This window comes from Acartia tonsa, chromosome 9 (assembly GCF_053477335.1).
Source record: "Acartia tonsa isolate MP-2025a chromosome 9, ASM5347733v1, whole genome shotgun sequence".
NCBI classification, from domain to species: Eukaryota; Metazoa; Arthropoda; class Copepoda; order Calanoida; family Acartiidae; genus Acartia; species Acartia tonsa.
Window position 1 is genome coordinate 19186244 of NC_137268.1, and position 23149 is coordinate 19209392.

The following is a 23149-nucleotide window of genomic DNA, read 5'->3' on the forward strand; positions in this document are numbered from 1 at the left end:
TTTAAGTTAATTAATTTTGACCAATAGGATAGGTGGATTTTAAACTACCTGCGCTCTAATTGGTTGAATGATGTACGACATCCAATCAGAGCGCAGATTTTTTAAATCCACCAATCACAGATGTCAAAATTAATTAACTTAATTTGTATTTCCGCTTTTAGATAAAGAATTATACAAAAAACGAATTTTATAAAAAATCCTTAAAATTTGATGCAGATTTCAAATCTACTTCCTACATTACAATTCCGGAAAACTTATATCTCTTAATGCAGGTATAAGGTATAACCAACAAGTGAAATAAATCTAAAAAACATATGGAGAGGTCGTCAATTTTAGATTGTGTTGCCCCCCAACGACAGCTGAAAACCACGTACCTATAGGTTTCGTGATTTAAAAAATTAATTTCGTTATTGGTATAAGCTGCAATATGTCACCTCCATTAAACAAGCTGTAAATTCAAATGCAATACTCAGTGATCTAAAGAAATAAGACAATAGCCGATAAAATTTTGTACATACCCAATGATGATGCACAAAATTATCCCTTCTGTAGATTAAAATTATTGGTTTAAATGTTTGAACATTTAACTTATTGGTTTAAATGTTTGAACATTTAACTTAATAAATCAACGAATCAAGATTCACTAAATTCCCGAAAGTTGGTAAGCCAACGAATAAGAAAACTTTAATATAACACTTAGGTGACTAGTGTTATAACTTATAAACCTATTGTCCCCTCTGTCTATGCAATAATGCCTTTCAAAGAAGCTTCCCCCGGCCCCTACCTTTAAAGGATTGGGTCCGACAATTCCAGGGATACTTCTCTGTAGAAACTTGACACAGGCATTCACAAATATTTCTCTGTGCTCCAGAATTTTGTCTTGGATCCATTTCTCAAGATTTAAATATTCTCGTCTAAACAAGTATTAAACAGTATTTTTCAATAATCCAGAAAATTGTTATTAAGCAAAATATTTGCATAAATACAGGGGTGTATATTCTGCACAAGATTATTACTTTATTTTACTTTTTTGTCACCTACTGCAAAATATTTCATTTCCAATTCCCCCCCCCCCCCCTACTTTTCCCCAAAAAAATAGCATAGTTATTTCTCACATCGTATTATAAATAAACAGCTTTCCGCGGATATAAAACATAGATAATTAGAATGTAAAACTTTAAATTACACAATCAAAACACAAAGTAGAACTTTGTAGAAGACGTGTTGCGTAATAAAAATACACTGACCTGGAAGAAAGAATCGCCAAATCAATGACAAACTCAAAGTACTGGGCGTTAAGCATCAAATTCAGGGCTTTCAAATCCTGAAAATTAACATTATTTAATCGTTAGTAATAAAAAGATATTCAATATCTTTAAAATGTTATAAGGTTAATAAATAAAACGAAAACAATCCTTTTATATGAAGTAATAAGGTTTATGTTAGAAATAACTACTGAAATGATTGAATTTTCTATTTTAGGGAAGTTTCAAATAGGAAATTTTTGGCTCTCCTTCTTACCCCTTGAACACAGATACCCTAGATGATAGTACATTCTAAAGGCCATATTACTTTTTACGTTCAAAATATACTTAATGGTAAGCATATTTATTTATTTAAAACAAAAAAAAATAGTGTATGTGTTAACCTGTGCGATATCTAGGATCCTGCCGAGTCTAGACTGCTCACTGTCTCCTTCCTGGCTCGCCTAAAAAATAAAAACATTCATAATAATTTTTTAAAACGGGGACTAAGCACATTCCAGCGGTGATTCTAAATATTTTTTTTTGTGAATACACCAGGCTTATGTTTTATAAAGTTATACCAACTAAAAAAAATTAAGTTTTACCATGGTTTTCTATGAATAAAACTTTGAAATATAAAGCATTTTTGATAAAATATCATCGATTGAGTTTAAAGGTTCAAATAATATAACACACCAAAACACAATCAAATGCTGTAAATTACGAAAGTACAATAATAAAACTGTTTACAATATTACAAGTTACCATCCCTTTCTCTAAATGAACATTTTTCATTCGAAAAGTTTACTTTTGTGCCATAGCAGTTTGAACTCAACAAAACATTTGATAAAATAATATAGCCAAACAATGCCCACCATTTCAAAAAAAATTTCCCTATTAAACAATGGTGAAACTTGTTTTTTTAAAATTGATATAATGTTATTAAACATAACCCTAGTATATTCACAAAAAAAACATTTAGAATCACCGCTGGAAGGTGCTTAGAATCACCTGCTCTTGTTCGTGAATAGTACCCTTCAATATATAAATAATAGAACCATAACATCTAATATCTTTAAACAAAATTCAGCCTAAACTTTGTCTATAGAGTTAACTTACATTCCAAAGAATTTAATTTGAAACTTAAAATTTCTTCTTATTTTTTATGAACTATTCTTGTTAAGAAATTTAAAAATTCTATTAAATAGTTACCAATAAGAGTTAAGTACAATCAAAATATGAAGCAAATGAAACAACGTTTTTTCTTCAACTTAAAATATACATACAAGGATGACAACATCCATAAGTAGCGGAGCCCAAAAATTCATGGATGGGAATACGGTTGTTTTCTTAAAACAACAGGAAATTTAATTTTTATATCCTTAACTTAAAAAATTTGGAAAATCGGACATATACATAAGAGAAATTAAAAAATAAGGAAAAAATTAAAAATAGCCAAAAACCTGCAAAAAGGCAGTCTGACTGTCATGGTTGTTTTCTTTAAACGACAGGAAATTTAATTTTGATATCTATAACGGAAATTTATTTGATAATCGGACCATTAACACCAAAGATGTGGAGAAAAATGTGAAAAATACAAAAATAGCCTAAAACCTGTTTAAAGGTAATCTGACCGTCATAGTTGTTTTCTTTAAAAGACAGGAAATTTAATTTTGATTTCTATAACTTAAACTGAAAAAATTTTGGAAATCGGATCATAAACACCAAAGATATGGAGAAAAATGTGAAAAATACAAAAGTAGCCTAAAACCTGCTAAAAAGCGGTCCGACCGCCATTGATGTTTCATAGTTGATTGTGCTCCTTATTAACCCATTAATGACAATAGGGTCTTAAACGACGCACAAATTCAAACCTATACTATCACTCTATTTTTTTATGCTGTCCTTTTTAAATGTTTGTAAATAACTGAATAGAGCTTCAAGTTTTGGCCTCTACATTGCTTGGGCTCTCACTTAATTCGATGACCAGATGAAATCATATTTTCATAGCAGAGGTGGAAAAAATAGGAAAATATTTCCACACCAGGTCTAATTTTTTGCTATTAAAGAATTAAAACATACTTATTCATAATTGATTATAGCATTTATTATATATTTTTAGTTTCTGCTAAGTTTTCTTTAATTTTAGTTAGTTTACATACTTTTTTTTGATAATTTGTTGTGCGTCGTATTCGACGCATTCGGACTAATCATTTTAGCCATTGCGTCCTTTTTGACCTTATAGGACTAATCACGTTTAGATTTTACTGTATAATCTCCTTAAATCTGCTAGTTGCTTCGCCCCTAACCTCTAGGGCGGATAGGGGATGTCAGGAAAATAGCATAAAATCATCCCAAGATATTTACAAAGCTTCCCTGATAAGTAAAACCAATTCAGACCTTTCAATTTCTATACTCTTTGGCTTGAGACAAAAAACCTTACTACTTTATAGTATGGAATACAATACAAGCAGCGGCTACGCCCCTAGAGGCATCTAGGGGACCTTAGTCAATTCCCCTCTTTCAATTACAATTTTTTAAAGAAAATTAAAAAAAAAAAATTATTTTTAATTTATTTTCTAGGGGTGATTTCTCTTGGGATAGTGGTGGTACCCTCCTTCAAAATAGTTATAAACCTTACCAGGACCTAGTAGAAGCTACCATGTAACGGAGCACCATATAGGTTCAGTGGTTAGCAAGGTCCTTTGGTACACACACAAAGACATACAATAACCTGTTACTTTATCTTAAGGATATAAAAATAGTAGCGCAGATAATCTACAACTAGGGTCTGTCTGTACGTCCACCTGTCTGTATTTCCATAATTGCATCCAAATAAATAATAGCTACCTTACAACTAGGGAATGTATGTATGTCTGTCTATATATCAAAATTACAGCCAATTAAAGACTGTAAATATGTTTATACTTCTGTAATTTTTATTGCAGCCTAGCTGTTAAGGGATTCATAAAAATAGCGCATATACTCTACAATTATGGTCTGTCTGTATATACGTCTGTCTGTATATATACAATTGCATCCAAATAATTAACAACTACTCTAAGAAATGTATTTGTTAGGGATCTAAAGTAATAAGTCAATGACCGATAAAATGATGTACTTACGCAGGGCTATTATACCATAAAATCTTTCTGTAGATTACATTAAGTGGTTGAAACATTTGGACACTTAACTTAATAAACCAACCAATCAAAATACAAAACAATTCCCCAAAGTTGGCAAGACAACAAATAAGAAAAAGTAATTATAAAACTTTGGGGACTAACAGGGGCTGGGGGGGGGGGGGGGGGGGCGAGGGTTTGTCATGTATTGGGTTGTTCAATATAATTGTCGACAAAATCATATTTCTTAGCTAAAGCATTGTAATAGAGTGAAAGGATATCTCTCTGTGTATCTGCTTAACTGATATGCTTCTTTTTTTATTTTGTAGCTTCTCATAGGTCCTGGGAAGGTTTATAACTATTTTTGGGGAGGTTACCTCCACCCTCCAAAGAGAAATAGCCCCTTAAAAAAGACCCCCCAACACAAGAAAAATAATAAATAGAATAAACTAAATGAAATTAATTCTTTTTAAATCTAAAATAAAAAACATTGTTGTTGAATTCAATGACCTCTCCCCATCTCAAGTGCCCCTAAAGGCCTCTAGGGGCGTAGCCACTGGTATCAAATAATTATATTCTGAATTGTTTTATACAGACGAATGGACGTACAGACAGACACTGATTGTAGAGTATCTGTGTGATGTATCCTTATAAAAAAGTAACAGGATATAGATTCTACATGTGTCTGTGTGTACTAAGGGATCTCACTAACCACTGAACCGATATGGCTCTCCTTTACATGGTAGCTTCTCATAAACCTGGTAAGGTTTATAATTATTTTGGGGGAAAGTAACACCACCCTCCAAAGAGAAATCGCCCCATAAAAAAGACCCCCCAAAGAGAAATCGCCAACACAAGAAAAAATAGAATTAACTTAATTAAATTAATTCTCTTTAAATCTAAAATAAAAATATTGTTGTTGAATTCAATGACCTCTCCCCATTTCAAATGCCCCTAAAGGCCTCTAGGGGCGTAGCCATTAGTAGCAAATAATTATATTCTGAATTGTTTTATACAGACGAATGGACGTACAGACAGACACTGATTGTAGAGTATCTGTGTTATGTACATTCTTATAATAAAGTAACAGGATATACATTCTATATATATGTGTCTGTGTGTACTAAGGGATCTCACTAACCACTGAACCGATATGGTTCTCCATTACATGGTAGCTTCTTATAGGACCTGGTAAGGTTTATAACTATTTTGGGGGAGAGTACCACAACCACCCTAGGAGAAATCACCCCTAGAAAATAATAAACCCCTCTCAAATTTTTTTTTCAATTTTTCTCTAAAAACTGTAATTAAAAGAGGGGGTTTGACTCCCCCCCAACCCAAGGGTCCCTTAATGCCTCTAGGGGCGTAGCCGCTGCTAGTATAGTGTTCCATACTATAAAGTAGTAAGGTTTTTGTCTGAAGCTAAGGATTATAGAAATTTCGGGCCTGAATTGGTTTTACTTATCAGGAAAGCTTTATAAATATCTTGGGATGGTTTTATGCCATTTTTCTGACATTCCCCACCCACCCTAGAGGTTAGGGGCGAAGCAACTGATAGATTATACAGTAAAAGCCTAAGATGATTAGTCCGATATGGTACATAATAGACGCATGGGAAAAATAATTAGTCCGAATGCGTCGGAAACGACGCAAAAAAAAAACTTCTTTGGTATGCCACAAATCAAAAAATCTAAAAATACAAATGTCTTACAATCCCTTAAGGAAGCTGTGTTTAAAATTTCAAGTGATTCTGACGACAGGGGGAAGTTCGGCACTAATGGGTTAAAAGGAATGTTGTCAAAAAATTTCAGCATTCTATCTTTTATAGGAGCTGAGTAAATCCCATTTCCCCCATAGCGTTACGGACTGACTGACTGACGGACTGACTGACGGACAAAGTGAATTATAGAGTAGCTTCGCTACTAATAATAATTCAATTCTTAACAATTTATTACATAGTTAGTTTGTGTTTTACTTGTCAAGTTAACAAAGTAGACAATTTAAAAAAAAATCTTATTATATGATAATTAGAATTATTCTTTAGAAACCGATTAATATCCGGTGGATTAGAACCGGTTCTCATCCATGCGAAAAAACTATGTCTAGCATCGTTTTATATACAGTTTTCTACGAATATAAAAATGTACAATCAGATTAAAACCAGTTTTAATCTTATTAATGTTATTATTGTACATTTTATAGCCGCTGAAAGCTGTTTATAATACGATGCGAGAAATAACTATTCCTAGAAAATTCTACCAACATTATATAGAAAAGGATTATTGTTTTATCCATCTAACTCTATTCACTAAGTTGCTAAGTTTATTGAACCCTTATAAATTAAATCTTTTATTAATGATTAAGTACTTTTATCTGAGGTTAATGAATTTAACAGACTCAAGCTTTTCTGGGATGGGGGATATCTCCCGTTTACCCCATCCACCTAGTACAAAGATAGAAAACTAAGTTTAATCGAAACTTTAATACTATTCTAATTAGTGATGGCAATCCGTCGAATTTTCGGGCCGGATTCGGATTCCGGATTCTTAAAAGAATCCGTCAAAAAAAGTGGCGGATTCCTTGCGGATTCCGGATTCTAGCAATATTTTAAAAGGCATTTTAAAAAATTAAAAAATTTAAGTGCTACATATGTCCTAAAATTTAATGTTTTTTTTTTTTTCTATAATTTACTTCCGAGAATTAAACCAGATTTTAAAAGATATTATATATAACGATGGGGATGGGAGACCAGTTACGTGCACGCCGTCCATCCTGCACCGTGCATCAATGATCCTAGGAGCTACACCAGAAGAGTCCTACTGTGCTGGAAAGGTCCTAGGGTAGATGCCAGACTGAATTCTGGTCACTTCCCCCAGTTCAGGGGGTTTGGGTGGGGCTAACAATCCTTCCCTAGAAAAAACCTGATCACGTTCAATCTGCACAAAGTAAAGACCAATTTAACTTTGGGCTCGGGAACAAAGTAGAGGTTGGAAACAACAATATGATGTTTGGCTGGGAAACCGCTAAAGGACCAGTCAGGCGGATGATTCTGAATTCCCGCAGACCAGCAAAAATTTGCACCTGGAATGTTCGGACAATGTTTCAGTCAGGCCAGACAGAAAACATTTGCCGAGAAATGCTTAAAGCCAAGGTTGATATCCTGGCTATCACCGAATCAAGGTGGACAAATAATGGAGAGTTTAAACATCATTCTGGCTTGAAAATACTTTACTCAGGCCATATGAATGAGGATCTAGGACATAACCAAGGGGTGGCTCTTATGCTGACCAAGCAAGCAGAGCAGGCCATGATCAGTTGGCAACCCCATGGTCCAAGAATCATGGAGGCTTACTTCAAATCCTCAGATAAAAACATCAATCTGAGAATAATAGTAGCATATGCTCCTACAGAACAAGCAGATACAGAGGTCATAAAGAAAAGGACCTGACCATGCTCCTAGGTGATTTCAATGCTCAAGTGGGGAGTAATAATGAGAATCTAGAAGAAGTCATGGGCAGATATGGCCTAGGCTTAAGCAGGGTTTCGGATCCGCATTGATTTTATGCGGATCCGGATCCGGATCCTCAAAATTTGGTCATTGCGGATCCGGATCTTTGACAATAAAATTAAAATCACCAAATTTTTCAAAAAAATTTATTCTTCAATTCAAAGTCAAAAATACTTTTAATTTTCAAGTCTGAACCTAAACCTTAAAGATTGGCTCTCATCAAGAGAATGTCTGAGATTTTATATAAATTTAGGTAGATTTTTCCATTTTTTCCGCATTTTTTGGAGTCTAAGGATCTGGATCCGCATTTTTTTTGCGGATCCGGATCCTTGGACTCAAAATATGCGGATCCTTGCGGATCCGGATCCAAAACCCTGGGCTTAAGTAATGGCAAGGAAAATGACAATGGTGATAGACTTGTAAGTTTTTGTACTGAAAACAAACTTGTCATTGGTGGAACCATCTTTAAACACAAGAAGATTCATACTGCCACCTGGAGATCACCAGATCAAAGAACCTTTAATCAGATAGATCACATCTGTATATCTAGACGTTTTAAAGGTTCTCTGATGTCAGGGTTGAAAGAGGACCTGATGTTAATTCAGACCATTATCTTCTATCTTCTAAAGTTCGGCTTAGATTTAAAAAGCAGGACACAAAGCCTAACCCCAGGAAAAAGTATAATTTAACAACCCTTCAAAACTCTGAAAAGCTACAAGAGTTTAAGCTCACTCTAAAGAACAGATTTAAGTTGTTGACTCTTCAAGAGGATGATGGAGTTGAAGATATTTGGCAAGGTATCAAAAAAGTTTATAATGATACTAGCCAAGAAAAATTAGGTTTTAAAAAGGCTAACCAAAAGCCGTGGATCACTCATTGATCTCATGGATCAAAGAAGAGAGGTAAGACAAAAGACACTCTCCAGAAACTCTCCAGAAGATAAAGACCTGTATAAGATGCTCAGCAGGGAAATCCAAAGAAGTGTCAGAATTGACAAAAAAGAACACTTGGAAAACCTTGCTATGCAAGCAGAAAATGCTTTTAATCAAAATAGAATGAAAGATGTCTATGAGATTACTAAGAGCATTGCAGGTAAAGTACACAAATCAGGATCACACATCAGGGACAAGGATGGTTCACTCCTTAAAACTGATGAAGATATTCTAAATAGATGGGCAGAGCACTTCACTGAACTGCTGAATCTTCCAGTTCCAGAGGAAGAAACTGAGATTCCACCCTCAGATGCACTTGACATTGACTGTCGAGCGCCAAATCTATTGGAAATCAAGGAGGCCATTAAAAGTTTGAAAAATAACAAGGCCGCTGGACCTGATAACATCCCAGCTGAGGTCATAAAAGCAGACCTAGATACATCTGCTGAGGCATTCCTACCTCTGATCACAAAGATATGGAATGATGAGTTATGCCCAGAGGACTGGAAGAATGGACATATCTCAATACTAGCCAAAAAAGGAGACTTGACCCAATGTGGAAACTACAGAGGGATAATGCTCCTTTCAGTACCTGGCCGTATCCTAAGTAAGATTCTTCTTAATAGAATAAAGAAGAAGGTTAATGAAAAGCTAAGACCTAATCAGGCTGGATTTAGACCAAACCGTTCCACTATTGGATCAGATAACCTCTCTAAGAATCATCATAGAGCAATCCAAGGAATGGAACTCTGAGCTTTTTGTAAACTTCATTGACTACAAAAAAGCATTTGATTCTTTAGACAGAAGATCTCTCTGGAAAATCTGCCGACACTATGGCATTCCAGAAAAGATAATCAATATCATTAAAGCTATCTATCATAAAGGAGGTGGAAATGTAATGTATAAAGGTAAACTATCAACCTTTTTTGAGATTGTAACAGGCGTCAGACAAGGATGCCTTCTTTCTCCCTTCCTTTTCCTCCTTGCCATTGACTGGATCATGAAGAACTGTGAAAGTAATGATGGCATTCGTTGGGAGCTATTTGGCAATCCCAAATATTTAGGAGATCTGGACTTTGCTGATGATATCGCTTTGTTAACAAGCAATAGAAGTCAAATGCAAAGAAGGACTAACAGGATAGCTGAAACTTCCAAGAAAGTTGGACTAGAAATAAATGTTCCTAAAACCAAAATACTCAGATTAAATGCAAATTCCCAAGAACCAATTACAATTGGAGACCAAATTCTTGAGGATGTAGATTGTTTTGAGTATCTTGGAAGTAAAATTGATGAAGCTGGAGGCACTTTAACAGATGTTAAAGCTAGAATTAACAAATCTAGGACAGCCTTTGCCAGCCTGAACAAAATTTGGAATTCCAACAACATCTCCATAAAGACCAAGTTAAGACTGTTCAAGTCAAATGTTCTCTCTGTTTTGCTGTATGGGGCTGAAACTTGGTTCCTAAACACAGCAGTGGTCTCCAAGCTACAGACATATGTCAATAAATGTCTAAGGAGAATCCACAAGATCTTTTGGCCAAATAAGATCACAAATGCTGAGCTTCTAGAGCGCAGTGATATGTCAGACATTAAACTGACAATAAAACAGAGAAAATGGAGATGGCTGGGGCACACTCTAAGGAAAGGGCATGATGATATAACCAATCAAGCCTTGACTTGGAACCCCCACGTAGGAAAGAGGAAACCAGGTAGACCAAAAACAACCTGGAGGAGGGAACTCTTAAGTGAACTGAAAGAAAAGAAAATTCCATCTTTCAGCAATGCCTCAAAACGTGCCCAAAAAAAGGAAGATTGGAGAACCATTGTGCATGGCCTACGTTCTGCCGAGAACTAAAAGGCAATGATGATGATATATAACGATGATAATCTTTGCCTTCAAAAGGGGAAGTTGAAAGAAAAAACTCAAGACGCTAATTATAGCCTACCAATTCAGAATCCGGAATCTGCTATTAAAAAACGGATTCCGGATCCGTATTCGGATTCCAAAATTAACCCAAAAATTGGGCGGATTCCGGATTGCCAACCCTAATTCTAATAAAATAAACCTTATTTACGTCAAACAACTCTACCAATCACGGATTATTAAATCTTCAATTAAGATATTAATGACTTTTTACTTATTTCATTAAGTAACATAAACTTTTTACTTAGCATAAGAAATACTATGGTATAAAAAACAATACTTATGCATACATACTTATTACAAATAAATGGAATAAGAGGACAAATAAAAAGCCAAACGTAGGCGTATCTTAACACTTTTTGCCAATACGTATTAATGATTAAACAAGTACGATTAGGTCCAAAAGTTTGGAGTTATAAGCTAAACATAAAACTATGTACATTCGAGACATTTAGTGGGCCCGATATTTTTTTTTGGAGGGGGAAGGATCATTATATTCTAGTGGCGATTTCTCTTGAGAGGGTGGTGGAATCCTTCCTCAAAATGATTAAAAACCTTCCCAGGACAGTTGAGAAACTATCCTGTAAATTAGGACCATATCGGTTCAGTGGTTTACAGTTAATTTCATCAGAAAAAAGAGCTGAACCGAATAGGGAGTAGTATTACAGGAGGATATACAGACACAATCACATACAGAGTAACTTTGCTGCGTGAATTTCATTAATTCTAGTGTGATGTTTAATCAATTTGAAGTGCTATATTAAGAAAAACAATAACAAATGTGTCTTAAGTTATGGTACAAACATTAGAATTATAATCGTTTAGAATACCAATTCTATATCAGGAACGTGCACAGGATTTGCCGGGGGGGGGGGGGGGTGGAAAAGTTTAACATCCCAGCCCCATTAAACCAAAATCAAAGGGGGTGTATTTTTAGTGTCATGGGGGGCGGGGATTGACAAACACCCTTTTTGCACACCTCTGTTTCTCGCTTGTTTAAGTTATTAATTCGCGTCTGCATTACCAGTTCTCAGGTGTTATATTTTTAACTACACAGTAAAAGGAGTTAAATTATTCAGTTGACTAGGGGTTCACAGTCGGAGTTATAGATAAGCTACGTGACTAACAATGACGAAACGTTAACATTTATTTAAAATTAGGTTAAAAAGAAATCTTAGAAAAAATGTATCATTATAAAAGTTATATGAGATGTATAAGAGAAGATGTTCATGGAAAAAAAACTTACCTTTAAATACCATTCTGCCATGCTTAGGATGAGAATTGGTTTGATCTGGATACTTTGGCTGTGCCAGGCATGGGTCAGGATAACCTAAAAAACATAGAGGTTTAATCAGGGATATAAGGGGATAAGACAATGGACGATAAATTGATGCATGTCCCCATTGATGATACACAAAATTAATCCTTTTGTAGATTACAATTGGTGGTTGAAACGGTTTGACACTTAACTTTAATATCCAACCAATCAAAATTTTAAAAAAGTCCCCAAAGTTATTAGGCTAACAAATAAGAAAAAGTTATTAGAAAACTTTGTGGACTAACTTAATCTTAATAAACGGCCCAATATCTCCTCCCCCTGGGTTTAATATACTTTAATGGTTTTTAAACGTATACATATTAGATAATTTTTACTTTGTTTTAAAGTTTTCAATGACTTTTAAACACAAAATTAAAAAAACTTCATTGAAGAATTGTAGTTTAGTATTGAAAACAATCCTGCTCATTCGTGAACTCAAAAGAATTTTGGCCAAAGAGAAATGACGAGAAAGCATTAAAATAAAAATGAATTTGTAGAAAACGTAAAAACTATATAATAGGGTGGGTCGATTTTAGACATTATCATCTGAGACCAGATTTTTTATAAATATTTACATCTCTAGACAATTCAAAGTTTATCTGAGGTCTAAATACCATATATAGAATTTTATGGTTATTTCTGAATGAAGAATTAAGGGTAATATTTGCTTCCATTAATAAAATATCATTTTCTATATAAACCTGTTACAATGTATACAGCTTCCTTTTGATTGCTCAGAGGTTGTGATAATAATGGTTTTCAGGCCTTTTTGCACTCTCTTTGCATCCTGAAATCATGTGCAATTTCCCGCTTTCGTCTCCGATGAAAATGTCCAAAATCGATCCACCCTACTACATAATTCTTCAAAAAGGTATAAAAATTCTGACCTGTGAATTTGGATGTGGATTGAGAAAAACTTTGAATAGCTTATTGAGAAGGTCCCTACGGAGGGCTGTGATGGGAGGATTAATCTGTAGCAGACCCAGAACAAGTACGTCAGGACAATGCTGGCGGGGATAGTTGAACAATTCATTCACCTAAAAGGGGGGGGGGGGGCGAAAGTGACACTTTTTGAAACCAAAACTAAAAGTCAACAAAGGAACTCAACTAAAAAAAGAGTTACAGGTCTGAGATTTTGCATGGCAGTTGCTTTATAGGGGTACAATATGGAACTGTGAAAAAACGGCGGCGCAACCGCCGAAAACCGCCGTTTCCCCCTGAATTTTTTTTTGCCTTTTTTCGGCGGTTTTCGGCGGTTGCGCCGCCGTTTCTTCACAGTTCCATATTGTACCCCTTTAAAGCAACTGCCATGCAAAATGTCAGACCTGTAACTCCTTTTTTAGTTGAGTTCCTTTGACTTTTAGTTTTGGTTTCAAAAAGTGTCACTTTCGCCCCCCCCCTTATAATAAAATACAATTCGATTATACTTATTTATCACATCGTATTATAGACAGCTTTCCGCTCGGGCTAGCACAACTGGTATTAATTTCTACTTTAACATTCGTGGAAAATTGTCTGTTATTCGATGTTATACATGATTTTTCAGTATGACTGAGAACCAGTTCTATTTGTTTTCGTAAATTGATCTTACTTTACAAGCGAAGATTTCTCTATTTTAAAGGTCGGTTGTAATGATCTAATTCACTTGATTTTTATAATAATGATTCTCAGGATGATTAGGCATAATTTAAGTAAAATTAACCTGTTGTTCAAAGTTAGTGTCAGCTAGGTGTAAGAGTGTTTCAATTAGATCCAAGCTTCTCCATGTTGCTATCTCCTTGTTGGAAAAATCAGGGGTCACCTAAATACAAAGTTATCAGAGATCTAACGGGATAAGACAATGGCCAATAAATTGATGTACATCCCCAATGATGATAAACAAAATTAACCCTTCTATAGATTTCAATTAGTGGTTGAAACGGTTGGACACTAACCTTTGTGAACCAAGCAATCAAAATCAAAAAGTCAATAAATACGTTATTTATTACAATATTTTGGGGACTAGTGTTATAAACAACCCAGTGTTCCGGTTCCCTCCCTACGTACAAAGCTATAGAACTAGTCTTATTTAAACTGGAATATTAAAGCTAGTATGCATTTATTTTCTCCCATCAACTATCAACATAGCCACGGGGAAAAAAGTACAAAAAAATTTTGCACGTTACTGATAAAAAGTCTTATTTAAAAAAAAAGAATAATTATTATCATTCTTTTTATTTTCATTTTAGCCAATCTGTTAATAAAATATTTTTTTGCAATTTTAATGTTTGATGTCATGGAAGACTACACTTATACAGCTATAATAGGAAGTTGCGAGCCCACAAAGCCCTCTTCCCCCTCTATTCTAAAAAAATAGAAATAAGGGAGGGGGGGGGGGGGGGGGGAGGTTGCTTTTCTTTGAATTAAACACATTCATAAAAAAACTACCTATCCCTCATTTTCAATTTGATTTTAAAAAAAGGAAGGGGTGTATAGTTTTCTGTAATCGACTAAGCACTTGGAGGGAAACCGGCACTCACTCTTTTTATTTCCTCAAAAAGTAAGCCACAATCAAAACTTTACTTGCCTTTAGTATTTCCGTTGCAGAATCGTGGTATTGGTGTTCAGCAAAACAAATCACGTCAGGATTCCTAGACAAATAGAAATTAAAATTTCAAACAGCCTAAAACCGCCACAGGACTAGAAAAAAAATTGCCCAATAACATCGTTCTACTATGTATTTAAGATTACTTAATATTTATAGTACCTAGTGTTTTTGTTTATTCTTATAGCACATTAACCCTAAAAATACACTAAAAATAAAATGTACATGCGTAGAAAATAAACATCAAACGTTTATTTGGGTTAAGATAGCAAAGAAAATTTTTATATAGAATTTCCAATATCGAAGTTATCTAACTTTTAAAAAAATTTCCAACATTTTTAAAATTTAAATACAAAAACTAATTTGTTTTTTTAACACTTTATTAAAGCATAAAAGGAAATACTCAAAAACCTATTTAACTATATAAAATGATAACTTATTTTTTACTATCAAGGTTTCGTGAATTTGCGTTCTTTGAAAATTGGAGGATTTAATTTTCTTCAATCTTCAGTCAATCCTTTGGTAGCTTTATCATTGTTGATTTCTACACTTGGAATTAAGAAAGTGACCAGCAAAGGTGAATTTTTAAAAAACTTTTGCCCTGCTAAAATCAGTTTGCCCCACTAATATCAGTGAAGCAAACTAAAAATTTAGAGGGGATAATTTTGCCTCACTAAAATTTTAGTGAGTCAAACTGATTTTTGTTGGGCAAAACTTTTTTTTTAAGAATTCACCTCTGATATAAGGTATAACCAACAAGTGAAATAAATCTTTAATATTTTGAGGCAAATGGAGAGGTCGTCAATTATGAATCAAGCAGTGAATCCTCTTATAGTCTCTGAGATGGTTTTAGGCTATTTTTCCGCCCTTCGAATATAGAGCCCCTCGATGCTAGGGGTGCAGCCGCTAGTTATATATAAAATTTTGGAAACACCCCAACATCTAAATGGGGGGGGGGGGGGTAACTGAGAAGAAGATTAATTAAAGCACCATTGTATCAATCCCTCCTTGTTAACCTACCTGAGAATTTGATTAAACAATGACATCTGTCCTTCTGGGTATTTCCAGTGGCGGTAGAACATATCCATGGGGAAGTGTCCCTAAAAAGAAAAAAATTATTTACAATAATAGTCAAAAACCATTTACAAATAAGCTAATCTGGGCAAAATTTCTGAGCTTAAATATCTAAACATTCTACTGAAAAATAATAATAACTTTAAATATAGCCAAGACCAAATAATGCAGGGTACAAGAAAACGCGCGCCAATTCGAACTTTTTAACATATATATAAATGCATTAAGAATCTAACTATCCAAATCCCATTTTTTATCATTTTGAATTTTTAAGTTAAAAGACACGAAATATCTCTACTAAAATAATCTATGAAATTATAAAAAAAAATACTATTGTTTTATTTTGTCGAAATCACAAAATAAACATTACATACCCAGAAATCTAAAGGGATAAGACAATGGCCGATAAATTGATGTATTGTACATCCCCCATGATGGTACACAATAATACCCCTACTTTAGATTGCAAATATTTGTGTAAACGTTTGTTGAACACTCAATTTAATGAACAAACCAATCATAATTCAATAAAAGTTGTCCAAAGAATAAGAAAACATTATTATAAAACTTTTGGGTCTAGTTCAATAAACAACCCATTGTCCGTTCCCTCCCTGTTACATAACACGTAAGTAAAACTAAGATTTTGCGTACATTAAGATAAATAAATACTATTTTTGTTTTTATAGTAAATTACTCTTATAGGGACATTAAGATACATATTTTCTTGTGAAATATGCAAACTCTGTATTGCGAAATGAAATAAAATACTTCTTATGATCTTCAATCATAATGCTATATTTGTTTTTGGTAACCTACACAATCAGAAACTTTTTTATATAAATTATTTTTAAAATACGTGTAAATTTTTTTAAATTTACTAAAAAAAATATTCAATTCCCTAAGATAAATTCATTAGGTACTTATCTGAACTAGTTGAATACTTACTATGGATATATCCCATTTAAAAATGCGCTGAAGTATAAGAATGTCCCACTAAATGTTTAAAACCCTAATCTTTGTCTCTTTTGTACAGAAATAAAAAACTTATTGCCAAGCAAATCATTTAGTACAGAAGCAATGTATAGCAAGGATATCGAGGAAAATATTTAAAAAATGAGCTATCTATATTTAACAAAAGCTGTAAAAAAAAAACAAGTCATAAATTGAAAATAGACCAATTTTGTTAGTTTGTTATAAACTAGATGCTCTTGCTCATGCATTTCATTGTCAGCAAAAATATCTGATTTGTCAGATGAGCCTGAAAAATAAATGTCAAGCGTCTATCTTAAATACGCGTTTCAAACAGACACACAGTCGGATATTAGCATTTGTAGAGTAGCTGTGCTACTAATAAATGAAAACTCACCTTGACCCCTTGCATCTGAAAACCAAGCTTCAATGCTTTGATCAATAATATGAGACCAGCTCTGTCTTTAACCTACAAGACAAATATAACATTAATGATTTACTTTACATTTTTTAGAAAGAATTTTTCTTTATTAAATATACATATGAATATAATAGTAGTATATCTAGGTATTAAAAGAGCAAAATAGATGAGAAAATATAGCATAAGGAGTAAGTGTAACACTAGCTACAATGTATTTCCATAAAAAGGAAAAATTGTAAATAACATTTATGTTGTGATAAAATTAGTTCCAGGACAAACGCAGGAGTGTTAAAATTAGGGATGGCAATCCGTCAAATTTTTGGACCGGATTCGGATTCTTACAAGAATCCGTCCAAAAAAAAGGCGGATTCCCGCGGATTCCGGATTCTTATTTTCGGCGGAATCCGGATTCTAGCAATATTTTTAAAGGCTTTTTTTTTAAATTAAAAAATTTAAGTGCTACATATGTCCTAAAGATTAATGTTCTTGGAGTTCTCTATAATTCACTTCCGAGAATCCGAATCCGCTATTAAAAAACGGATTCCAGATACGGATTCCAAAGTTGACCAAAAATTGGGCGGATTCCGGATCCCGGATCCGGATTGCCAACCCTAGTTAAAATATTAATTTAATTAAGTATTTCTATACAGATTAGGTTAGGTTAGGATATGAATGTACAAAAAAGGCCCCCGCAGGGGTTAGGCATTAAAAAAACCTAAAAGAGGGTCTAAAGTAGGTTAGGTTATGTTAAGTGTCTACTCCTGCGTTTGGGACTTCTGCGTTTGTCATAGGACCATAAAATTTTCACAATTAATAGAAACCATTTAAAAGCTTGTAAACTATTTTGTCATTGTTTTTTTTTATATTTTTTACCAAGAATCAAAAAACTCACCAGGAAATGTGGGTTGTCCAACTCAAAGATGATCTCCTTCCAGTTGAGAGTCTTATTGAGATCGTGGATGCTCTGCACAAACACCTCGATATTCCACGTCTTCTCCTGCTTGTCCTTGTCATTCTAAACGGTAATTTTGAATTTCGTGGATTTTTAATAATCGAAATAGAAGTTTTTTTAGTATTACAGATACTAACTAGTAGTGACCAGGGGTAGCCAGTCTAACCACCAATTTTACAAAAAATCACGAAACCTTATGGGGTATCTGGTGATATAGTTTGTTTTTGTCATGTAAGTGAAGAAGGGTAAGAAAGAAGGGAAGGAAAATGGGGAAGAGGGTTGTGGGGAAATTTTCCTTTAGAGTTGTTTGTCAGAATATCATTCCCTTGTTCCTGAGTAGTGACTTTAAACTATTGGGATTGTGTAAGAAAGGATGATTTTCAGTAACGTAATTTGGGACACCTGCCATACTTGGCGAGGGTGAGGTAATAATAAGGACCTATCAAAAGTCATAAAGGTCATAATGTGCTTGAACGTCGAGCCTAAAATGCCCATAGTGGCTATATAAAAGTGTCTTAAACCTACTCCATAACGGCTTAGATTTCAAACACTAAGAAACTATGGCTAATCAATCAATCAATCAATCAAATCAAAATAGAATATGATTTCAAAATGAATAAGAAAAAAGGTATTCGCTTAAGATGGTATTTTGAACAAATATTTAGTAATTTTAGAAGGGAATAAAAAGTAGAATTTTTAAGGAGATTGGAGCATTATGTGCAGTACAACAGAGGAAAACAAGCATTTTCTTAGTCAATATTCCTTATTTTATTTAATTTTTCTATGATTTGCTTGAAAATCTTTTAGATTATTTCTATATTTATATTTCTAAAAATATATAGGTGTACACTGTACAGAAAAAATATATGTAAAAGAAGAGTAAAGTTACAATGACTCTTAAGAATTAATATCAACAGTTGTTCTCTTAAATTAAAACATATTATTAAATTAATAATCTTGCATAAAATTAACAAGCAGGATTCATTTTACAGAAAGTGTGTAATGTATGGGCGTAAAGGATTCTTACAAAAGTTATTACGATTTTGTTTTAATTGTAAAGACATGAGATATACCGTAGGGAAAGAAAATTATTTTTATCTTAATTTTGATTTGATTTGATTAGTAATAGTTTCCTAGTTTGGACCTTAGACTACTGAAGTATGATGAGACACTTTTGTATAGCCACCAGGGCCAGCTCAAGCTTCAACTGTAATGTTAAAAAATATTTCATCTCATGATTTCCTATTTTGTGTCCATATTTTCCCCCGAATTGGGACAAAAAGTAGGTAATTTACTGGTAAAAATTCAACATAATATGTAGTGTGTATTGTTTGACAAATTCCAAAAGAGACAAAAGACAATATAAAGGACATTAAAAAAAACACACTGAACCAGAACATACCGTATCCCAAGATTTTCCGCTGTGGGGCAATGACAGAGGCATTGTGGAGTCATCCAGACCGGTGTGGGTTCGAACCATCACGGTCAAAACCTAAAAAAATATATAGGTAACTTTAGGCAATATTCGGTTTTAAATTCAAACGTAGGTTTTTGTTTAAAAGAAATATTTCCGTCCCAAGGTGTTTAGCTGCACACCAAATGAACATTTAACAAACCAATGTGGCCAGATAGTTCCTACACGATGTTACCATTGGTCCAAAGAGCTATTCACCATTCGTGTAGACTTTTTATGTTTAATTGAAAATGTTAAGGATTTGAGATTAAGTAATTGTGTTAAAATCCACTTCTTGTAAAATTCTTTGTCTGTTCCAACTACTTTTATGTACCTTAGCAATTGTGTTCGCCCCGCAGGGCTCTGGTCCATGGAATCTCATCAGGCTTGATCTACACTCAGCAACACTAAAATAAATGAAGTGAGATTAGGTACCTATATAAACATTATTACTTTTTAAATAGGACGGTTTTCTATAGTTATGTAAAAATCTGCCAGCGTGGATGCTTTACTATAAATACCTGGATGTAAATCTGTATCCCATCTCCTGGACAAGCTCAGGCAGAGCGTCCTTCAACAGATCTATGTTTCCCTTCCCTGACATCTTGAGTTCACTTTCAATCCTATAAAATATAAGAATAGCTAAAAAAAAAAAACATTTTTTGAAGGGTACTTTTTAAATCTAATGTATAACCTTAATCTTGAAATACCCAGAGAGTGCATGTAATTGGGCAAAAGTATTCCCTTAATTACCCACATCTCCTGCAATACTTTTGTTTTATTAATACCTTTTATCATGACAAATGTGGAAAGGTGAATGAATCGAACTAGAAACATCAGAAGCAAATTGCAGCGGTGTGTATTGTGTAACTTAAGTTTTATTAACTTATCCAATATAATTTGAGGCTTACGAGTGTTTTTTTTTAACAGTTAAATCAACGCCTACGAATTCATTAAAACCTTTAAATCCTTAGTTATTCATAAAATGATAAAATAATAATAACTAGGTTAATATCTTATTACGAGTATAAACGATGTTTGAGACGTCTCTTTGCAATAAGAGAGAGAGATTACTAAAAATATGCATCCATCGTTTCTATGCTGCTTCAACACAAAATACTTTATCTATTCGCCAGTGTTTTGGGTTTTATTTTTATGTCATTTAATTAAACAGATAATTTTAACTTTTTAAGGCTCTCGTGAAAAATCCTCCCTCCCAACCCCTTCAAGAGTCCTTTTGAATCTAGCTTTGATCATAATACAATGAAAAAATTATCCCAATACAATAAAAAAAAAACTTACCAGTCCGTTGACTTGACTAAAAATGGTTTCAAAGTAACAGGAAGGTCCTCGTCGCTGTAAAAAGCAACAATCGACTTTTGGATTGAACTTTTTAGTGCTGAATCTAGCTCTACACTATTTTCACTTCTTAGGTATCTAAAATAATAGTTTACAAGTATAAAAATGGTAGTTTTATGCTTTTGTCAAAGTTAATAAAAAAAAATCGTCCATAATTATTTATTATAAAACCGTGGTTGAACTTTATCTGTTTCTTAATTGTACATTTACCAGAAATGTAGATTGTTGATAATAAGAAATGCCTAACATCACTACCAGTGCTGAAAGGTACTAAACATAGGGATGACAATCCGAATCCGCCCAATTTTTAGACCAAGAATCCGAAATTTTAATTGTTAAGTTTTATTACTTCTGTGGCAATTAAATTTTTTTTTTTTATTGCGGCAGACAAAAGCCAAAAAAGTATTTCATTGTTTCTTAACTACAGGTAAACTGTAAAAGCATCCCTAGTTTTTTTTGTATTTTATTTTCTCAGAAGCTTTTCATGATTATTTTAGTTTAGGTTAGGTTAAGTAAGGGTTAGAAAATGGCTGCAGCAGACGCTTGAATTTTTTTTTATAAAAATACTTTTCAATATGTTGCTAAAATCCGAAGAAAAAAAAATATTCTGAAATCCGCGGATTAATCCGCTTTTTTGTAAGAATACGAATACGACCCTAAAATTCGATGGATTGCCAATTCAAGCTAAATATAACTTGATTTTTGAATTATTACGGTTTCTGTGCTTCTTTAAAGATTATACATAGGTACGTATCAAAAATAAAGAATACCTACCTTAATATTTGATGAAACTGATCAGTAGATTTTTCCGACTGTTGAAAACTTTTTAGCTTCTCACAGAAAGTTGTTAAGCGGTCCTGAAGTAAATGATATCAAAGTAACATTTTTTTCCTAAGAGAGATTCGCGCTTTCCCTTAATATGCCTATAGAGCACTAAACTACACCACATGGGATATTTATTTATCCTATGCATAATCCGTTATATCCTAACCTTGCTTGACTTAAGTAATAAATAAACCCATCCTTATTTTCAGTTTAATTTGAAATAAGGGGCAGGCGAGGTTTTTTGTGATGGACTAGGCACTTGAACCCGAACCCATTACAGCGTCCTACTTTAATCCATCCTAACGAATGGAAACTTGCAAACAGGAGAAGTCTATCAGGTAACTCAAAAAATATTTCAACCTAAAATCAAAAAAGATAATATTTCAAATGAATAAAAAAAGATACCTTAATTAATTTAGCTGCAGAGTTTCTAAGATCCTTTGATTTTGTTGTTTCAACAATGCAAATACAAATACAAGTCTCCTTAAAAGTAAATTTAATTTAAATTAATAAATATAAATAAGTTTATTTCATAAAATAATACTGATATTACCGATATGATATCTAAAAGAATTCAACTTTTAGCCAAGTATATTTCTTAAAATAATATATCCCTTCCTTGTATAAAAAGCAGACCTGTATAAAGGAAAGCTTTGTTGCGTTGAGAAGCTGAACAAGGCTTGGGCTTGTGTCTGTACCCAAAGGATTTTCCAGGCACCAAACTAGACAACTAGCACTCTATACAATACAGTTATCTATTTGTTTTGCTTTTTAGAAAATGAAAATAAAATTCAATGTACATGTTAATTGTAAAAAATGTTAATTTTAGATAACTTTGTAGAAAATACTGTTTTCTATTTAGATGTGATACTAGATATAATATCAATGCCTACTTTAAATGTCTTATTAAGTACTAGTTGATTAGCCTATAGCCTCTAGGGGGATGGTGGAAGTGTTCAAGAAAATAGCCTAAATCTAGCACAGAATATTTGTAAAGCTTTCAAAAAACTACGACAAATTCATCCAGTAATTTCCGAGCCCTTTAGCTTTAGACAAGAAAACTTGCTACTTTTTATTTTAGAAGTTTTATCATAACAGATTTCAATGGCTTTTATAATACTAATAAATGTGTAACTGCCTGGCTGCTAGTGTTGAGCTGTTGGGTAAGAAGTTGGTGTACAAATAAATCTGAAGCTGAAATATTACCACCACCTCCTTTGCTTGGGCTTCCGGAGCTGCTGCGTAAAGGAAACTGAAATAAAGGAAATTAAGTAAGATAAAAATAAAGGTGTTTTTATTTTTATTTAAGTGAAGCTTTTATATAATAATGGTTCGTCCGTAGCGGACAGCTCTTTTAATCATAATCGGCTTATCTATTTCAAACTTGCCCTGATCCTAGATCCATTATTAGGTATAATTTTTTTTGGCGAAGCATCTCTATACTCAAGTTTTCTTAAAATGTAA

At 33.4% G+C, this 23149-nt stretch overlaps 2 protein-coding genes across 2 annotated transcripts in view; one reads left to right on the forward strand and one right to left on the reverse strand.

Annotated features, from left to right (window-relative positions):
* Not1 (CCR4-NOT transcription complex subunit 1) overlaps nt 1-23149 on the reverse strand; it is a 92517-nt gene that overhangs the window by 67420 nt on the left and 1948 nt on the right. The window contains exons 5-22 of the mRNA XM_080172057.1: nt 22824-22937; nt 22322-22423; nt 22091-22168; nt 21635-21717; nt 20804-20938; nt 20023-20124; nt 19836-19908; nt 19451-19540; nt 17989-18111; nt 17073-17144; nt 15653-15732; nt 14615-14678; nt 13751-13849; nt 12936-13085; nt 11977-12060; nt 1649-1708; nt 1248-1324; nt 785-914 (exon numbers count right to left, since the gene is read on the reverse strand). Coding sequence (XP_080028183.1) covers nt 785-914; nt 1248-1324; nt 1649-1708; nt 11977-12060; nt 12936-13085; nt 13751-13849; nt 14615-14678; nt 15653-15732; nt 17073-17144; nt 17989-18111; nt 19451-19540; nt 19836-19908; nt 20023-20124; nt 20804-20938; nt 21635-21717; nt 22091-22168; nt 22322-22423; nt 22824-22937 — 1716 coding nt within the window. The remainder of the gene's footprint in view (nt 1-784; nt 915-1247; nt 1325-1648; nt 1709-11976; nt 12061-12935; nt 13086-13750; nt 13850-14614; nt 14679-15652; nt 15733-17072; nt 17145-17988; nt 18112-19450; nt 19541-19835; nt 19909-20022; nt 20125-20803; nt 20939-21634; nt 21718-22090; nt 22169-22321; nt 22424-22823; nt 22938-23149) is intronic.
* LOC145328420 (uncharacterized) overlaps nt 1-23149 on the forward strand; it is a 383707-nt gene that overhangs the window by 36636 nt on the left and 323922 nt on the right. The gene's annotated exons all lie outside the window — the stretch shown is intronic.